The sequence below is a fragment of the Balaenoptera physalus genome (assembly GCF_965194825.1).
Source record: "Balaenoptera physalus genome assembly, chromosome: 3".
Taxonomy (NCBI): domain Eukaryota; kingdom Metazoa; phylum Chordata; class Mammalia; order Artiodactyla; family Balaenopteridae; genus Balaenoptera; species Balaenoptera physalus.
In genome coordinates, this window is record NC_138890.1 from 17,105,854 (window position 1) to 17,123,135 (window position 17,282).

General features: G+C 38.6%; 1 protein-coding gene across 1 annotated transcript in view; it reads right to left on the reverse strand.

The window, feature by feature from the left end:
- Positions 1–17,282, reverse strand: part of OBSCN (obscurin, cytoskeletal calmodulin and titin-interacting RhoGEF) — a 156,118-nt gene that overhangs the window by 127,574 nt on the left and 11,262 nt on the right. The window contains exon 8 of the mRNA XM_082455093.1: positions 3,748–4,023. Within this exon, the coding sequence (XP_082311219.1) occupies positions 3,748–4,023 (276 nt within the window). The remainder of the gene's footprint in view (positions 1–3,747; positions 4,024–17,282) is intronic.

The window sequence follows — 17,282 nt, forward strand, 5'->3', positions numbered from 1 at the left end:
CAGATTTTCTGATGATGGCCATTCTGACCGGTGTGAGGTGATACCTCAATGTAGTTTTGATTTGCATTTCTCTAATGATTAGTGATGTTGAGCATTCTTTCATGTGTTTGTTGGCAATCTGTATATCTTCTTTGGAGAAATGTCTATTTAGGTCTTCTGCCCATTTTTGGATTGGGTTGTTTGATTTTTTGCTATTGAGCTGCATGAGCTGCTTGTAAATCTTGGAGATTAACCTTTGTCATTTGCTTCATTTGCAAATATTTTCTCCCATTCTGAGGGTTGTCTTTTGGTCTTGTTTATGGTTTCCTTTGCTGTGCAAAAGCTTTTAAGTTTCATTAGGTCCCATTTGTTTATTTTTGTTTTTATTTCCATTTCTCTAGGAGCTGGGTCAAAAAGGATCTTGCTGTGATTTATGTCATAGAGTGTTCTGCCTATGTTTTCCTCTAAGAGTTTGATAGTGTCTGGCCTTACATTCAGGTCTTTAATCCATTTTGAGTTTATTTTTCTGTATGGTGTTAGGGAGTGTTCTAATTTCATTCTTTTACATGTAGTTGTCCAGTTTTCCCAGCACCACTTATTGAAGAGGCTGTCTTTTCTCCACTGTATATGCTTGCCTCCTTTATCAAAGATAAGGTGACCATATGTGCATGGGTTTATCTCTGGGCTTTCTATCCTGTTCCACTGATCTATATTTCTGTTTTTGTGCCAATACCAAGGATTCTTCAATATACGCAAATCAATCAACGTGATACACCATATTAACAAATTGAAGGAGAAAAACCATATGATCATCTCAATAGATGCAGAGAAAGCTTTCAACAGAATTCAACACCCATTTATGATAAAAGCCCTGCAGAAAGTAGGCATAGAGGGAACTTACCTCAACATAATAAAGGCCATATATGACAAACCCACAGCCAACATTGTCCTCAATGGTGAAAAACTGAAACCATTTCCACTAAGATCAGGAACAAGACAAGGTTGCCCACTCTCACCACTATTATTCAACATAGTTTTAGCCGCAGCAATCAGAGAAGACAAAGAAATAAAAGGAATCCAAATCGGAAAAGAAGAAGTAAAGCTGTCACTGTTTGCAGATGACATGATACTATACATAGAGAATCCTAAAGATGCTACCAGAAAACTACTAGATCTAATCAATGAATTTGGTAAAGTAGCAGGATACAAAATTAATGCACAGAAATCTCTTGCATTCCTATACACTAATGATAAAATTTTTTTAATTATTTATTTAAAAAAAGAAAGAAATCATTCTTTAATCTGAGGTAATTAAAACCATCTATGTTATCATCTAAGAGTTTTATGATTTTCCCTTCTATTCTGTGGTGTTTAACCCAACATGAGTTGACCGTGTGGGATATGAATTACTGGCCTAATCGTTTTTCTATATGGTTAAATGGTTTAAATACCATTTATTAAAACCATGTTGTCTCTACTCCTTGCATGATTCCACATTTTTTTTAAAAAAAGGAGCAGGGGAATGTGGGCATCCATTCATGTTCAGATTTGTGTCGAAGATCACTATTCTGGTCCTTTGGTCTGTGTATCTCTCCTTGCAACGAGACACTATTGTATTCATTACTGTAGCTTTATAACAATCTTGATATTGGTATAGCAAATAACTCACTTTTTGCTCTTCTTCAAGAGTGTATTGACTGTATATGATCTTAGCAATTTACTTCTGAATTTTCAAAATCCCCACTAAACAAACATTTGTTTGGATTTTAATTGGTATTGAACATTTTTTATTCTTCCCTGGATTTCTACCCAACTATTTAGAACTTCTTGACTGTCTCTCAAAACATTTTTAATAATTCCCCCATGCACACAGAACCTCTCAACACCCTTTATTAGACTTGGAATTAGAAAATGATTCTTTTGATGCTATTGTAACTCTTTTAAAAATTTCATTTTCCATATGTTTGTTGCTACAATGTAGATGTAGACGTGTTTTCTTCATATTGATTTTTTTACATGGTAATCATTCTCAACTATCTTATTAAGTCTCATAATTTATCCTTTGGATTAATCATATTATCCATGAATTCAACTTTTGTTTCTTCACACGTTTATGTCTTTTACTTTCTTTTCCTCCTATCTCTGCTGTACAATGTTGGTTAAAAGCAGTAACAGTTGGTTTCCTTGTCTGGTTCCCTATCTCACAGACAAACTTTCAAACTTTCACTTTTTTGTGTGCAATTAGCTGGTTTGTCTGCAGCGTCATTTATCAGATTAAGAACTGTTTTATTTATAATTTGTTAAGAATTTTAGGTCATGAATTGATTCCAACTTTATTAAACTTTTCTTCTGTATTTATAATGCCAAATCTTACCAAATACTTTATTCTGCATGTCATGAACAGATTGCTTTGCTAATGTTTCTAGTGTTTGAACAACCTTGCATTTCTGGACTATGACTTTTATCACAGTGTATTACCAGTTTTCCTCTTAATATATTGTTAAATTTATTTTTATAATATTTTGTTTCAGATATTGGCCTTGATATCTATAATAGGTTGGTCTGTCATTTTAATTCTTACAATTTTTTTTGTCAGATATTGGTATCAATGTTATGCCATCTACATGAAACAAATCAGAGACTGTTTATCTCCTTTTTCTATTCTCTAGAAGAATATCCATGAACACGGATTTTCTTTCCAAAGTATTTCATATAATTTACCAGTGGAACTACTGGGCTTAGATCTTTCTCTATGAGAAGATTTATCATTATGGTTCCAATTATTTAAAAGATTATAGGACTACTTGAGTTGTTGAATGTTTCTTGTGTCACTTTTTATATAGTTTTCTAAGAATCTGATCAATTTGTCAAAACTTTCACATTTATTGCCATGAAAAAATATTGTCATATTCTTCTAAAATACCATTCTTAAAAGATACATACATGTTGGTATAGGAGAAGCTACTATTCCTCTCCAAGTCTAAATCTATAAATCAGACTCCATGGGGAATTATGACATAGAATGTTCTAACAGAAAACAAAAGGAAATCAGTATTTGCTTTGAAAAGAGAATTCCAGACCTCACTTGTGCATATCTCAGGCACATATCGACCAACCCTCTGGTCTCTGTTTACTTTGCACACATATTGCAAGAAAAATGGATCTAGATTTTGTTACATGTAGATGCACAGATAACTTCTATATCCATGTGCAAGGAAGAAAGAGTGTTCAGAACACCTAAAACTTTGATAATCCATAGTTCAGTCTTGAGATAAATCCAAGTATGACTGTGTGGCAGAAATTTCCCCTTGTCCTGGCTTAATGAAATTCAAACATCTCTCCCTAGTGTGAACCCACATGTGTTGCTAGGTGATGGCATCTAGGAGCTGTCAGGACATCCAGGAGGAGCAAATTCACATACCCACAGTTAAAAGACATCTGGTCTACCTCAGACTCCAAGTGCAAGACAGAACCAGAGTCCCAGACACCAAGGAATACCCGGAGGGTTCTGGGCAGATGCTGGGAACTGAAGACTGTGCATTACTGTGTGGAAACACCACTCAGGGTTTATAGGAACACCATTATCCCTTCTGTTCAGAGGCTGCCCATCCAGCCTCCCTTGGTCCAGCCATGGGTATGAAAATGGGAGGTGGGAAGATGGAAGGCTGAAAGAGATGGTCTAGTGGGAAGATCATCGGGTCTGTCAGGGGATGCAAGCCAGTCCCATCACCTCCACACAAGGCTAAGTTACTACCTCCAAGGACTGACCTGTAACATCCAGGTGGAAGGAGACCTTCTGGCCCCTGGCCTCGCAGCTGTACTCCCCGGCGTCTGCCTTGTCCACCTGCTGCACCACCAGCCTCTGGGTGCAGCCCTTGGCCTCCACACGCACTTTTGAGCTCGAATTCAGCTTCTTCCTGTTCTTGTACCACGTCACCTTCGTCTGAGCCTGGGCCACCTCACAGCTCAGTGTGGTGCTGGCCCCCACCACGGCCTGCACCTCTTTATGTGCTGGCTGCCCCTTGATAAACACCGCAGAGGACTCTGGGCACAGAAAGGGACACACAGTGTCAGAGACACAAAGCTGGTACCAGCCTGTGAGACCAAAACTTGAGAGTTCAGTAAATTTTCTCCTTGGAGCCAGTGATGCCATGTGCCCAGGAAGGTGTAGAGTTGTGTTTACAAACATATATCTCAAGTGTACATTTTGGTGAAGTTCTGACTCAAGGTCAATTCCTAAGGCTGGAGGAAAGTGGCCAAAGTTATTCTAGCATCTGTCACAGCTAGTTCATTGTCTTTCCCATGTGACAGTCACCTCTGGCAGGCAGGTTGGGTTGTGTGCACTTGTATCCCCAGACCCAAGCATATGGTATGTCCTCCACAAACTATTCTACATTTTTCTAGGTATAACTCACATGTAAAGTGCACTAATTCATTCACACAGCTCAATGAAATTTAGGTGTACCTATCGCCATGTAATCAAAACACATCAACAAACAGAACATTTACAGCCCCCCTTTCACTACTGACCACTCCCCAAAAGCAAGCACTATTCTGACCTCGACCTCCATCAGTTACTTTTGTCTGTTCTTTGATTTCACATGAATGGAATTATACATTATGTGTTCTTTGGGTCTCTTTTCTTTCACTCAACATAATGTCTGTAAGATCTATCCACGTTATACATGTAGCAGCAGTCAGTTCTTTCATACTGATATACAGGATTCTGTTGTATGAGTGAGCACCACAATTTATTTTTCCTTTTTCTCTTGTGGTTCATTTGGGTTGTTTTCAATTTGGAGATATGATGTGTAAAGTTGCTATGAACATTCTTTCACATATCTTTTAGGGCACCAGAACTGTCGGAACATAGGAACATCTGCTTTTGGCTTTAGCAGATATTTCCAGTTTTCCAAAATTTTTGTATGAACTTACACTCGCACCAGCAGTGTGTTGGAGTTCCAGTTCTCCACATCCTTACCAATGGCTGATATCATCAATTTAAATAATTGTATATGTTCCATTAAACTCAAATAAATACATATAGGATCTCAGAGAGTCCATGCTGTAGATGCAGTCATTCATTCATTCAATCACTGATGCAACTAATGTCAATGGAGGGCCCATTATCTGCAGGCACTATGGTGGTAGCTGGGAATGCTACACCATAGCTGGAAACGTGAGTAACACAGTCTCTGTTCTTACAGATCTTACCTTCTACTGAGGAAAAACAAACATACAAACATGACAATGATGTAATGCTACGGTGAATGCTGTGATGAAATAAGACAGAGTGACATGCTAGAGAGAAGGGACTGACTGGTGACTTAGATTTGGTGGTCACAGAAAATCTTGCTAAGGAGTAATGTTTAGGTGAAGTGCTAAATGATAAAAGGGAGGCAGCTTTGATGAAAGCTGAGGGGAGTCATTCTAACAGAGATGAGAGCTAGGGCCAGGGCTCTCCTAGAAGGATAGATGTGGAGTGAGTGAGGAAGGTAAAAGGGAACTGCACTTTTGGAACCACACTGGGCATCTGATTTTCTCCTCTGGACACTGCTGCTCCTTAGTACAGCATGACACTAAAAGGCATAGGGCTGCTACTACGAAACAGGAAAACTGGTCATGCTATGTACACCTTGTGTGAGCAGAGAGATAAAGTTAGAGATTGAGGAGCCAAGCCTCCAGGGAAAAGAGATCTTGGAGAATTGAGCCCCACACTCAACAACATTCCCCTCAAGATGTTTGATGAACTCCACAACTGCATGGCCCAGGAGACTACGAAGCCAAGCAGAAAACCTCTGAAAACTATAGCAGACTTTTTAGCACCTTGCATTACCAGAGAGACAAAGATTAAAGTTGAGTGTCTGCCTGAAAAGAGACCCCCATCCATACCCCAAGTCTCTGTAGAAATCCTTGGAGGACTATGCCCAAGACTGGGGGCAAACCAGAGATAGATGACCCTGATCAAAACTGCAATGCAGCCTTGAGTCAGTGCAGTCCTTGAATAGACTAAAGTTCTTAGTTGTTCTCTCCCTCCCTAGCAAAGGAAATACTGATCTTCTGTCTGAAGTAAGATAACATCATTCATATTCAAAAAGTTTTCTCAAACAATGTCTGACAGTCAACAGAAAATTCACTGGCATGCCAAGGACAAGAGTGAATAGAAATCCAAAAAAAAAGCAATATCAGATGATCAGACCAGGATATAACCATGATAATATTTCTTTAGTATGAAAGAAAAGAAAATATATCAAATACAAAAATTTTACTACAGAGTCTAGAATCTATAGACTCTATAAGAAATTAAATAAATGGAAATTATGAAACTGGAAAATACAATAACTGAAAGTAAACACAGTATAAATGGGTTTGACAACAGATTAGATATAGAAGAATAGAAAATTAGTGGATTGGAAGACAGATCTAAAGAAAATATCCAGACTAAAGCAGAGAGAGAAAAAGAATTAAGAGGTAGACAGAAAGAGAGATACATATGAGACATGTGAGAAACCACACTCTATGGTTGAGGAAAGACATCCACAGACTCAAAATGCTCTGCAACCCTAACCAGGATGAATACAAAGAAAACCACACCTAGGTTCATCAATGTAAACTGCTGAAAATCAAAATCAAAAACAATACCTTAAAAACAACAGGAAAAGAAAAAAATTTTTGACCCTTGAGGGAACATAATATATCTGACAGTTGATATTCCAAAATAATACATAGAATCTGGGAGACAGTGGAATAGTCTTTTAAAAAAATTTTTTTAATATGGGCAGAGGATTGTTAAACTGTAATTTGATAACTAGAGAAAACAGCCCTCCGAATATTGGGCCTAAATCCTAGCTCTGTAATTCTCTGGCTATGTGAACTTTGGCAAGTTATGGAATTTCCTTGTGCCTTATCTTAAAATGGGAATAATCAGAATTCCTCTTCCCGAGGTGGTTGTGAAGTTTATACAAGTAAAAAGACAAGAAGCACTTCATAAAATCTGGCCCTTGGCATGTAATTAATACCCGCTAGCTGCTATGTGGTAAGTTTTGTGACAAAACACACTTTTAGGGGGCATGACCACACACCCCCACTCCCTAATAATTAACGTGAGGAACATAAGAAGGGCCTCAAGGAACCCACCTGTGATGTCGAGGTGGAAGGAGACCTTCCAGTCCCTGGCCTCTCAGCTGTACACCCCCAGCACCTACTTTGCCTACCTGCTGTGCCACCAGCCTCAGGGTGCAGCCCTTCCTTGGCCTCCACACACACTTTTGAGCTTGAACTCAGTTTCTTTCCCTCCTTGAACCATATCACCTCTGTCTGGGCCTGGACTACCTCACAGCTTAGCATGGTGCTGGCCCCCACCTCAGCCTGCACTTCCCTGCATGCTGGATGCTCCTTGGAAAATATCAGTGTGGCCTCTGGGGACAGGGAGGAAGACACAGAGACAATCAAGTTTCTAGAATTGGATGAGGGCCCACCTTCTGGATCTCAAAACCATGATGCCTTGGCCACAAGCCAGTTCTATTCCTAGCTTTCTCAACACAGAGAACTTCAGAAGATGTACAAAGCAGGGAACAGGTTAGTTCTCAGAATCTGAAGGCTCTCAGTTCAATAATTTTCACGTTGGTATATGTTACAATTCAGGCTCTGGCATCTACTTAGCACCTGTGATCTCGTAATTACCCTAACAAAGAGAGGCATAATTTGTGGCTGGCATATCACAGCATTGGTATTTTCAGGGAGAATTTCTTATACCATGTCACCAAGAACAGGCAATACCCCTGAGTCACAGGAACACTAATATATTAATGCAGTCTACAACTTCTAGCAGGCCAATCACCATTGGTGTAATCAAATCCTTGGCTTTGGGAATCAGATGCTGCTTTTTATTAACTTACTGTATTTGCTTGACATCACATTCCTCTAGAACAGGGGTCCCCAACCCCCGGGTCACAAACCAGTACCAGTCCACAGCCTGTTAGGAACTGGGCCTCACAGCAGGAGGTGAGCAGTGGGTGAGCAAGCAAAGCATCATCTGCTGCTCCCCACTGCTCCCCATTGTTCCCCATCACTCACATTACCACCTGAACCATCCCCCCATCGCTTGCATTACCGCCTGAACCATCGCTTGCATTACCACCTGAACCATCCCCCCCATAGCTCGCATTACCGCTTGAACCATCCCCCCTCCCTGGTCCATGGAAAAATTGTCTTCCACAGAACTGGTCCCTGGTGCAAAAATGGTTGGGGACCGCTGCTCTAGAATCCATTCTACTACTCTAGACTTGATTTTCTTCTTTATAAAGTATATTCATTGGTAATTCTTTCAGTGAGATTTTATGAATGATAAATTCTCTCCATTTACTCTCTGAAAATGTCTATATTTCACCTTAACTTTTGAATGATAGTTTAGCTGGATACAGAATTCTAGATCAACAGTTATTTTCCCTCAGTGCTTTGGAGACTATACCATCTTTTCTGTGCTCTTCATTGCCGTTGAAAAATCTACAGGAAGAATAACTATCATCCCATTAATCTTTTTGCCCTTTGGAGGTTAAGATGTCCTCTTGGTTTTTGGCCTTCTGGAATTCACTAGCTGTGACTTTTTTTTTTTACAATTCCCATTATTTCTTATGAATCTTGAAGTTTAGGGTTCATGTCTTTTACCATTTCTAAAATTTCTCCACATTATTTCTTTCATTATTTCATCTTCCTCATTATCTCTAGTCTCTCCTAGAAGTCCTTTTAGACATACGTGTGGCCTTCTGCTTCTCTTCTCTATGTCTGTCATTATCTCATATTTTTTACCTCTTTGTGATTCATCCTGAGTAATTTTCTCAGATCTATCTTCCAATTCAATAATTCTATCTTCAGCTATGTCTAATTTGCTGTTTATCCCTCCACTGAATTGTTATTACAAAAGTTGTGTTTCTTATTAAGAAGTTTCATTTGGTTCTTTAAATCTGCCTGTTCTTTTTCCTAGTATTTCACTTTTTCTTACATTTTCTAGTCTTCCATACATCTCTTTAATCATTTTAAGTAGACTTATTTGACATACTCTTTCAGATTGTTTTTCTATCATCTGAAGTTTCTGGGTGGAACTTCTGATCTTCTAATCTTGCTCTTGTTTGTAAATTCCAACTCTCATTTATATTGGATCATTCTTCTGGTGCTTAGATAATTCCTTTTATTTCTTATATGACTTAAAATACAAATGCATAAACAGTAATTATAAAACTGTAAAGTTAACGGACACACTATGTATAAAGACATAACTTGTGACATTAACAACATTCAGCTTGGGGCACAACCTGTAAAGAAGCAGAGTTTTTCTAATGAAACTAAGATGATATAATTTCAAACTTGATTATTACAAAGTTAGATGTTAATGACAATCCCCAGGGTAATCACTAAGAAAAAATGAATGTACATATACATAAAGAAATGAGAAAGTAACAAAAATGGTACACTAGAAAAAATAAATTAATCATAAATGACAATAATGGAGAAAATAATGGCAAAAAGATACGACATATAAGAAACAAAGAGTAAAATAGCAGAAGGAAACACTTCCTTATAAGAATTAACTTAATACAAAATGAATTTTTTAAATGCTGTCTACAGGAGATTCACTTTAGATCCAAAGATACAAATAGGTTGAAAGTGAAAAGATACTCCATACAAATAGCAATCAATAGAGACCTGAGGTGGCTATACTAATGTCAAACAAAAGGAAAAAAACATTACAAGACATTATATTTAATATATACAGATATAGATTAAGGATGTTATATATTGATTGAAAGGGTCAATTCATCAAGAAGATATCACAACTATAAACATAAGCACAACTAACAGGAGAGCTCCAAAATATATGAAACAAAAGCTAAAAGATTAAAGGGAGAAATAGACAGCTCTCCAAGAATAGTCAGAGACTTCAGTACCCTACTTTCAATAATGGATAGAACAACCAGACAGATCAATAAGGAAATAGGACATGAATAACACTATACAAGAAACTAGACCTAACTGACTTACAGAGGACACTCCACCCAACAGCAACAGAAGACACATTTTACTCAAGCACATATGGAACATCCTCTAACACAGACCACATGTTAGGCCATAAAACAAGTCTCAATAAATCTAAAAAGACTGAAAGCATGCAAAGGATCTTTTTGACTATGATGGAATGAAACTAGACAGCAATACTAGAAAGAAAACTGGAAAATTCACAAGTATGTCAAAATTAAACAACACACTCAAAGGAGAATTACAAGGAAAATTAGAAAATATTTTGAGATAAATGAAAATGAAAACACAGCATACCAAAACTTATGAGGTGCAGTGAAAGCAGTGTTCAGTTTCCTGCCATCCATAGCTATAAGCTATAGGCCTATCTTAAAAAGAAGATCACAAATCAATAACCTAACTTCATACCTTAAGAAACAAGAAAAAGATTAAGTTAAACCCAAACTTAGAAGAATGAAGAAAATAAAGATTAGAGCATAGATACGTGAAATGGAGAATACAAAAGCAATAGAAAGAATCAAGGAAACCAAAAGGTGGTTCTTTGAAAAGATCAACAAAATTGACAAAATATTAGCTAGACTGACTAAGAAAAAAGATAGAAGACTCAAATTATTAAAATCAGGATAAAAAACTGGGGACATCAATAAAGACCTTACAAAAATAAAAAGGATTATAAGAGAATACTATGAACAACTGCACACCAACTAGATAACCTAGATGAAATGGAGAAATCCCTAGAAACACATAAACTATCAAAACTAACACAAGAATAAATGGGAAAAAATCTGAATAGACCTATAACAAGTAAAGAGATTTAATCAGTAATCAAAAACAAAATGAGAGGCATCCAGACTGGAAATGAAGTAAAACTACCTGCAGATGACATGATTTGTATATAGAAAATCCTAAGGCATCCACAAAAGAACTAATAGAGTGAATAAATGAATTCAGAGAAGCTGCAAGATACTAGACCAATATACAAAAATCAATTCTATTTCCATACATTAGGAATGAACAATTTAAAAATGAAATTAAGAAAACAATTCCATTTACAGTAGCATCAAAAAGAATAAAATACTTAGCAACAAACTTAACAAAATAAGCGCAATTCCTGCACACTAAAAACTATAAAACATAACTGAAAGAAATTTAAAAGACCAAAATAAATAGAAAGTCATCTCATATTGTGGATTAGGAGACTAACACTGTTAAGATGGCAAAGAGGACTTCCCTGGTGGTCCAGTGGTTAAGACTCTGCGCTTCCACTACAGGGGGCTCAGGTGTGATCCCTGGTCAGGGAACTAAGCTCCCGCATGCCACACGGCGTGGCCAAAAAAATAAAATTAAAAAAGAAATCTGATACCAGTCATTTGGGGACTTCCCTGGTGGTGCAGTGGTTAAGAATCTGCCTGCCAATTCAGGGGACATGGGTTCAATCCCTGGTCCGGGAAGATCCCACGTGCACGGAGCAACTAAGCCCATGCACCACAACTACTGAAGCCCGCATGCCTAGAGCCCGTGCTCCGCAACAAGATAAGCCACCGCAATGAGAAGCCTGCGCACCCCAACGAAGGGTAGCCCCTGCTCGCCACAACTAGAGAAAGCCCACGTGCAGCAACAAAAACCCAACACAGCCAAAAATAAATAAATAAATAAATATTTAAAATAAAATAAAAAGATGGCAATATTCCCCAAATTGACCTACACATTTTGATGCAATCCCAATCAAAATACCAGCTGTCTTTTTTGCAAAACTTAAAAAGATGATACTAAAATTCATGTGGAAATGCAAGGGACCTCAAATAGCCAAATGAATGTTGCAAAAAAAGTTAAAGAATTCACACTTCCCAATTTCAAAACATACCACAAAGCTACAATAACCAAGACTGTGGTAGACATATATATCAATGGAATAAAATTGAGAGTCCAGAAGTAAATAATTAATGGTTAATTGACTTTCAACAAGGATGCCAAGAAAATTCAATGGGGAAAAATTCTTTTCAACAAATGGTGCTGGGACAACTGGATATCCAATGGAAAGGATGAAGTTGGACCCCTAACTCACACCATACACAAAAATTGTCATAAAATGGATCAAAGACCTAAATACAAGGGCTAAAACTGGAAAACTCTTAGAAGAAAACATAGGTGTCAATCTATTTGACCTTGGATTGGGAAACGATTTCTTAGATGTGACACCTAACACACAAGCAACCAAAGAAGATAAACTAGATTTCATCACAATATTAAAACTTTTGTGCATCAAAGGGCACAATTAAGAAAGTGAATGGAAGAAACTATTTGCAAATCATATATCTGATAAGGCTACACTATATTATATATAGTATAAGGCTATACTATGCAGAATATATGAAGAACTCTTTCAACTGAGTAATAAAAAGATAAATAATTAAAAAACAAGCAAAGGATCTGAACAGACATTTCTCCAAAGAAGATATACAAATGGCCAAATACATATGAAAAGATGCTCAACATCATTAGTCATCAGGGAAATACAAATCAAAACCACAGTAAGATACTACCTGACATCCACCAGGATGGCTATAATCTGGTGGTTCCAGGCATCCCTGGGTTTGTGACTGCATCACCCCAATCTCTGCCTCCATTGTCATTGGCCATGTCCCCGTGTATCTGTATCGCAAATATCCCTCTTCTTTCTCTCACAGGACACCTGTCATTGGAGTCAGGGCCCACCTTAATCCAGGGTAATCTAATTTTGTGATCCTTTCCTTGATGTTGTCTGCAAAGATCCCATTTCCAGTTATGGCCACATTCTGAGTTTCCAGACAGACTTCAGGGGGACATGACACTGACGACTTGCCTAAGGTCACCTGTCTCCTAAGAGGCAGGAGTGAGGTCTGACCCTGTCCACTCTGATCCCTCCACAGCCTGCCTCGAAGTCAGTGTCCAAAACCAGGGCACAGCCACCCTGGTGTGGGCATGGGCCAGTGCCACAGGACAGATCCCTCAGCAGAACCAGGCCAGCCACACCACCACACGCCCACCTCTACCACCCTCAATGTTCCACTGCTGAAGCTGGAAGATTAGGCACTCACTTTCCCAGGTGCCTGAGCAAGGCATGGCATCGGACCCACACAGTACTGGGAGGCATAGGGAATATCGGCTGTGGGCTCCTCAGAGAGCATCTGTTCTCTGAATAGAAGAAAGAGCAGGTGACACCCTGTGCTAGGTAGGACTGCCCCAAGATCCCTGCACCACAGTATGCATGCACCTTCTCCAAGCTATTCCACCAAACACTAATCCAGGCACTGCTGTGAAGGGATTCTGCAGAAGGAATGTAGGTCCCAGATTAGTTGACTATGAGTTCATTAACAAGGAGATTATCCTGGTTGGGCCTGACCTAATCAGGTGAGACCTTAGAAGGGAGGGGGTTCTTCCTGGCCAAAGAGATTTGAAGCATAAGAGTGAATGGAAAATTGATAAACCACTAGCCAGACTCATCAAGAGAAAAAGGGAGAAGACTCAAATCAATAGAATTAGAAATGAAAAAGGAGAAGTAACCACTGACACTGCAGAAATACAAACGATCATGAGAGATTACTACAAGCAACTCTATGCCAATAAAATGGACAACCTGGAAGAAATGGACAAATTCTTAGAAATGCACAACCTGCCGAGACTGAACCAGGAAGAAATAGAAAATATAAACAGACCAATCACAGGCACTGAAATTGAAACTGTGGTTAAAAATCTTCCAACAAACAAAAGCCCAGGACCAGATGGCTTCACAGGCGAATTCTATCAGACATTTAGAGAAGAGCTAACACCTATCCTTCTCAAACTCTTCCAAAATATTGCAGAGGGAGGAACACTCCACAACTCATTCTACGAGGCCACCATCACCCTGATACCAAAACCAGACAAAGACGTCACAAAGAAAGAAAACTACAGGCCAATATCACTGATGAACATAGATGCAAAAATCCTCAACAAAATACTAGCAAACAGAATCCAACAGTACATTAAAAGGATCATACACCATGATCAAGTGGGGTTTATCCCAGGAATGCAAGGATTCTTCAATATATGCAAATCAATCAACGTAATACACCGTATTAACAAATTGAAGGAGAAAAACCATATGATCATCTCAATAGATGCAGAGAAAGCTTTCAACAAAATTCAACACCCATTTATGATAAAAGCCCTGCAGAAAGTAGGCATAGAGGGAACTTTCCTCAACATAATAAAGGCCATATATGACAAACCCACAGCCAACATTGTCCTCAATGGTGAAAAACTGAAACCATTTCCACTAAGATCAGGAACAAGACAAGGTTGCCCACTCTCACCACTATTATTCAACATAGTTTTGGAAGTGTTAGCCACAGCAATCAGAGAAGACAAAGAAATAAAAGGAATCCAAATCGGAAAAGAAGAAGTGAAGCTGTCACTGTTTGCAGATGACATGATACTATACATAGAGAATCCTAAAGATGCTACCAGAAAACTACTAGAGCTAATCAATGAATTTGGTAAAGTAGCAGGATATAAAATTAATGCACAGAAATCTCTTGCATTCCTATACACTAATGATGAAGAATCTGAAAGTGAAATTAAGAAAACACTCGTGTTTACCATTGTAACAAAAAGAATAAAATATCTAGGAATAAACCTACCCAAGGAGACAAAGACCTGTATGCAGAAAATTATAAGACACTGATGAAAGAAATTAAAGATGATACAAATAGATGGAGAGATATACCATGTTCTTGGATTGGAAGAATCAGCATTGTGAAAATGACTCTATTACCCAAAGCAATCTACAGATTCAATGCAATCCCTATCAAACTACCACTGGCATTTTTCACAGAACTAGAACAAAAAATTTCACAATTTGTCTGGAAACACAAAAGACCCTGAATAGTCAAAGCAATCTTGAGAACGAAAAATGGAGCTGGAGGAATCAGGCTCCCTGACTTCAGACTCTATTACAAAGCTACAGTAATCAAGACAGTATGGTACTGGCACAAAACCAGAAACATAGATCAATGGAACAGGATAGAAAGCCCAGAGATAAACCCACGCACATATGGTCACCTTATCTTTGATAAAGGAGGCAAGCATATACAGTGGAGAAAAGACAGCCTCTTCAATAAGTGGTGCTGGGAAAACTGGACAACTACATGTAAAAGAATGAAATTAGAACACTCCCTAACACCATACAGAAAAATAAACTCAAAATGGATTAAAGACCTCAATGTAAGGCCAGACACTATCAAACATAGGCAGAACACTCTATGACATAAATCACAGAAAGATCCTTTTTGACCCAACTCCTAGAGAAATGGAAACAAAAATAAACAAATGGGACCTAATGAAACTTAAAAGCTTTTGCACAGCAAAGGAAACCATAAACAAGACCAAAAGACAACCCTCAGAATGGGAGAAAATATTTGCAAATGAAGCAACTGACAAAGGATTAATCTTCAAAATTTACAAGCAGCTCATGCAGCTCAATAACATAAAAACAAACAACCCAATCCAAAAATGGGCAGAAGACCTAAATAGACATTTCTCCAAAGAAGATATACAGATTGCCAACAAACACATGAAAGAATGCTCAACATCACTAATCATTAGAGAAATGCAAATCAAAACTACAATGAGATATCATCTCACACCGGTCAGAATGGCCATCATCAAAAAATCTAGAAACAATAAATGCTGGAGAGGGTGTGGAGAAAAGGGAACACTCTTGCACTGTTGGTGGGAATGTAAATTGATACAGCCACTACGGAGAACAGTATGGAGGTTCCTTAAAAAACTAAAAATAGAACTACCATACGACCCACCAATCCCACTACTAGGCATATACCCTGAGAAAACCATAATTCAAAAAGAGTCATGTACCAAAATGTTCATTGCAGCTCTATTTACAATAGCCAGGACATGGAAGCAACTTAAGTGTCCATCATCGGATGAATGGATAAAGAAGATGTGGCACATATATACAATGGAATATTACTCAGCCATAAAAAGAAACGAAATTGAGGTATTTGTAGTGAGGTGGATGGAGTTAGAGTCTGTCATACAGAGTGAAGCAAGTCAGAAAGAGAAAAACAAATACAGTATGCTAACACATATATATGGAATCTAAGGGGAAAAAAAAAAAAAAGGTCATGAAGAACCTAGTGGTAAGATGGGAATAAAGACACAGACCTACTAGAGAATGGACTTGAGGATATGGGGAGGGGGAAGGGTAAGATGTGACAAGGTGAGAGAGTGGCATGGACATATATACACGACCAAATGTAAAATAGATAGCTAGTGGGAAGCAGCCGCATAGCACAGGGAGATCAGCTCGGTGCTTTGTGACCACCTAGAGGGGTGGGATAGGGAGGGTGGGAGGGAGGGAGACGCAAGAGGGAAGAGATATGGGAACATATGTATATGTATAACTGATTCACTTTGCTATAAAGTAGAAACTAACACACCGTTGTAAAGCAATTATACTCCAATAAAGATGTTAAAACAAACAAAAAAAAAAGAGTGAATGGACATGAGGGGCCATGTGGCAAAGGACCTAAGAGCAGCCCCTGGCTGCCAGCCAGCCAGGAAATAGCCTTAGACCCAGAACCACAAGGAAATGAATTCTGCCAACAACTTGGATGAGCTTGGAAAAGGGCCCTGAGAGAACTCAGCCAGATGGCACATGGATTCCAGCCCTTGAGACCCTGATAAGAGAATCCAGAATCCACATCTTGAATTCTAATCTATAGAACTGTGAACTAACAGATGGGCATTATTTTAAGCCACTGAGTTTGTGATAATTTACTGCAGAGCAGTGAAAAGGAAAAAAACAAACACACACACAATCCTTACATGTTTTTCCCACCTTGAACATCATGGCTGGAACTGTGGAAGCCATCTTGTGACCATGAGGCAATAAGCATTAGAAAGATCTTTATCTTATGCTCAAGAAAGCAAAGATCTAGACAGATAGAGCCTGTGTCCTTGTGGTAGATTGTTAGAAACTGTCCCCAATTAACCAGGGGACTCCTCATCAACAGTGAGGTCTACTTCTCCAACTCCTTGGAACTAGGCTGGCCTTATGTCTGGCTTTGTGCAATAAAACACACAGAATGTAATATTCTGGGACTGGTGAAAACAAACCTTAACAAACCCTGTAGCATCTCCTAATCCCTAAAGGGAACCCAGCCAGAATATGAAGGAGCTCAGGCTACCCACATGGAGAAAGAGGCCTTGAGAATGAGACGTCACATGGA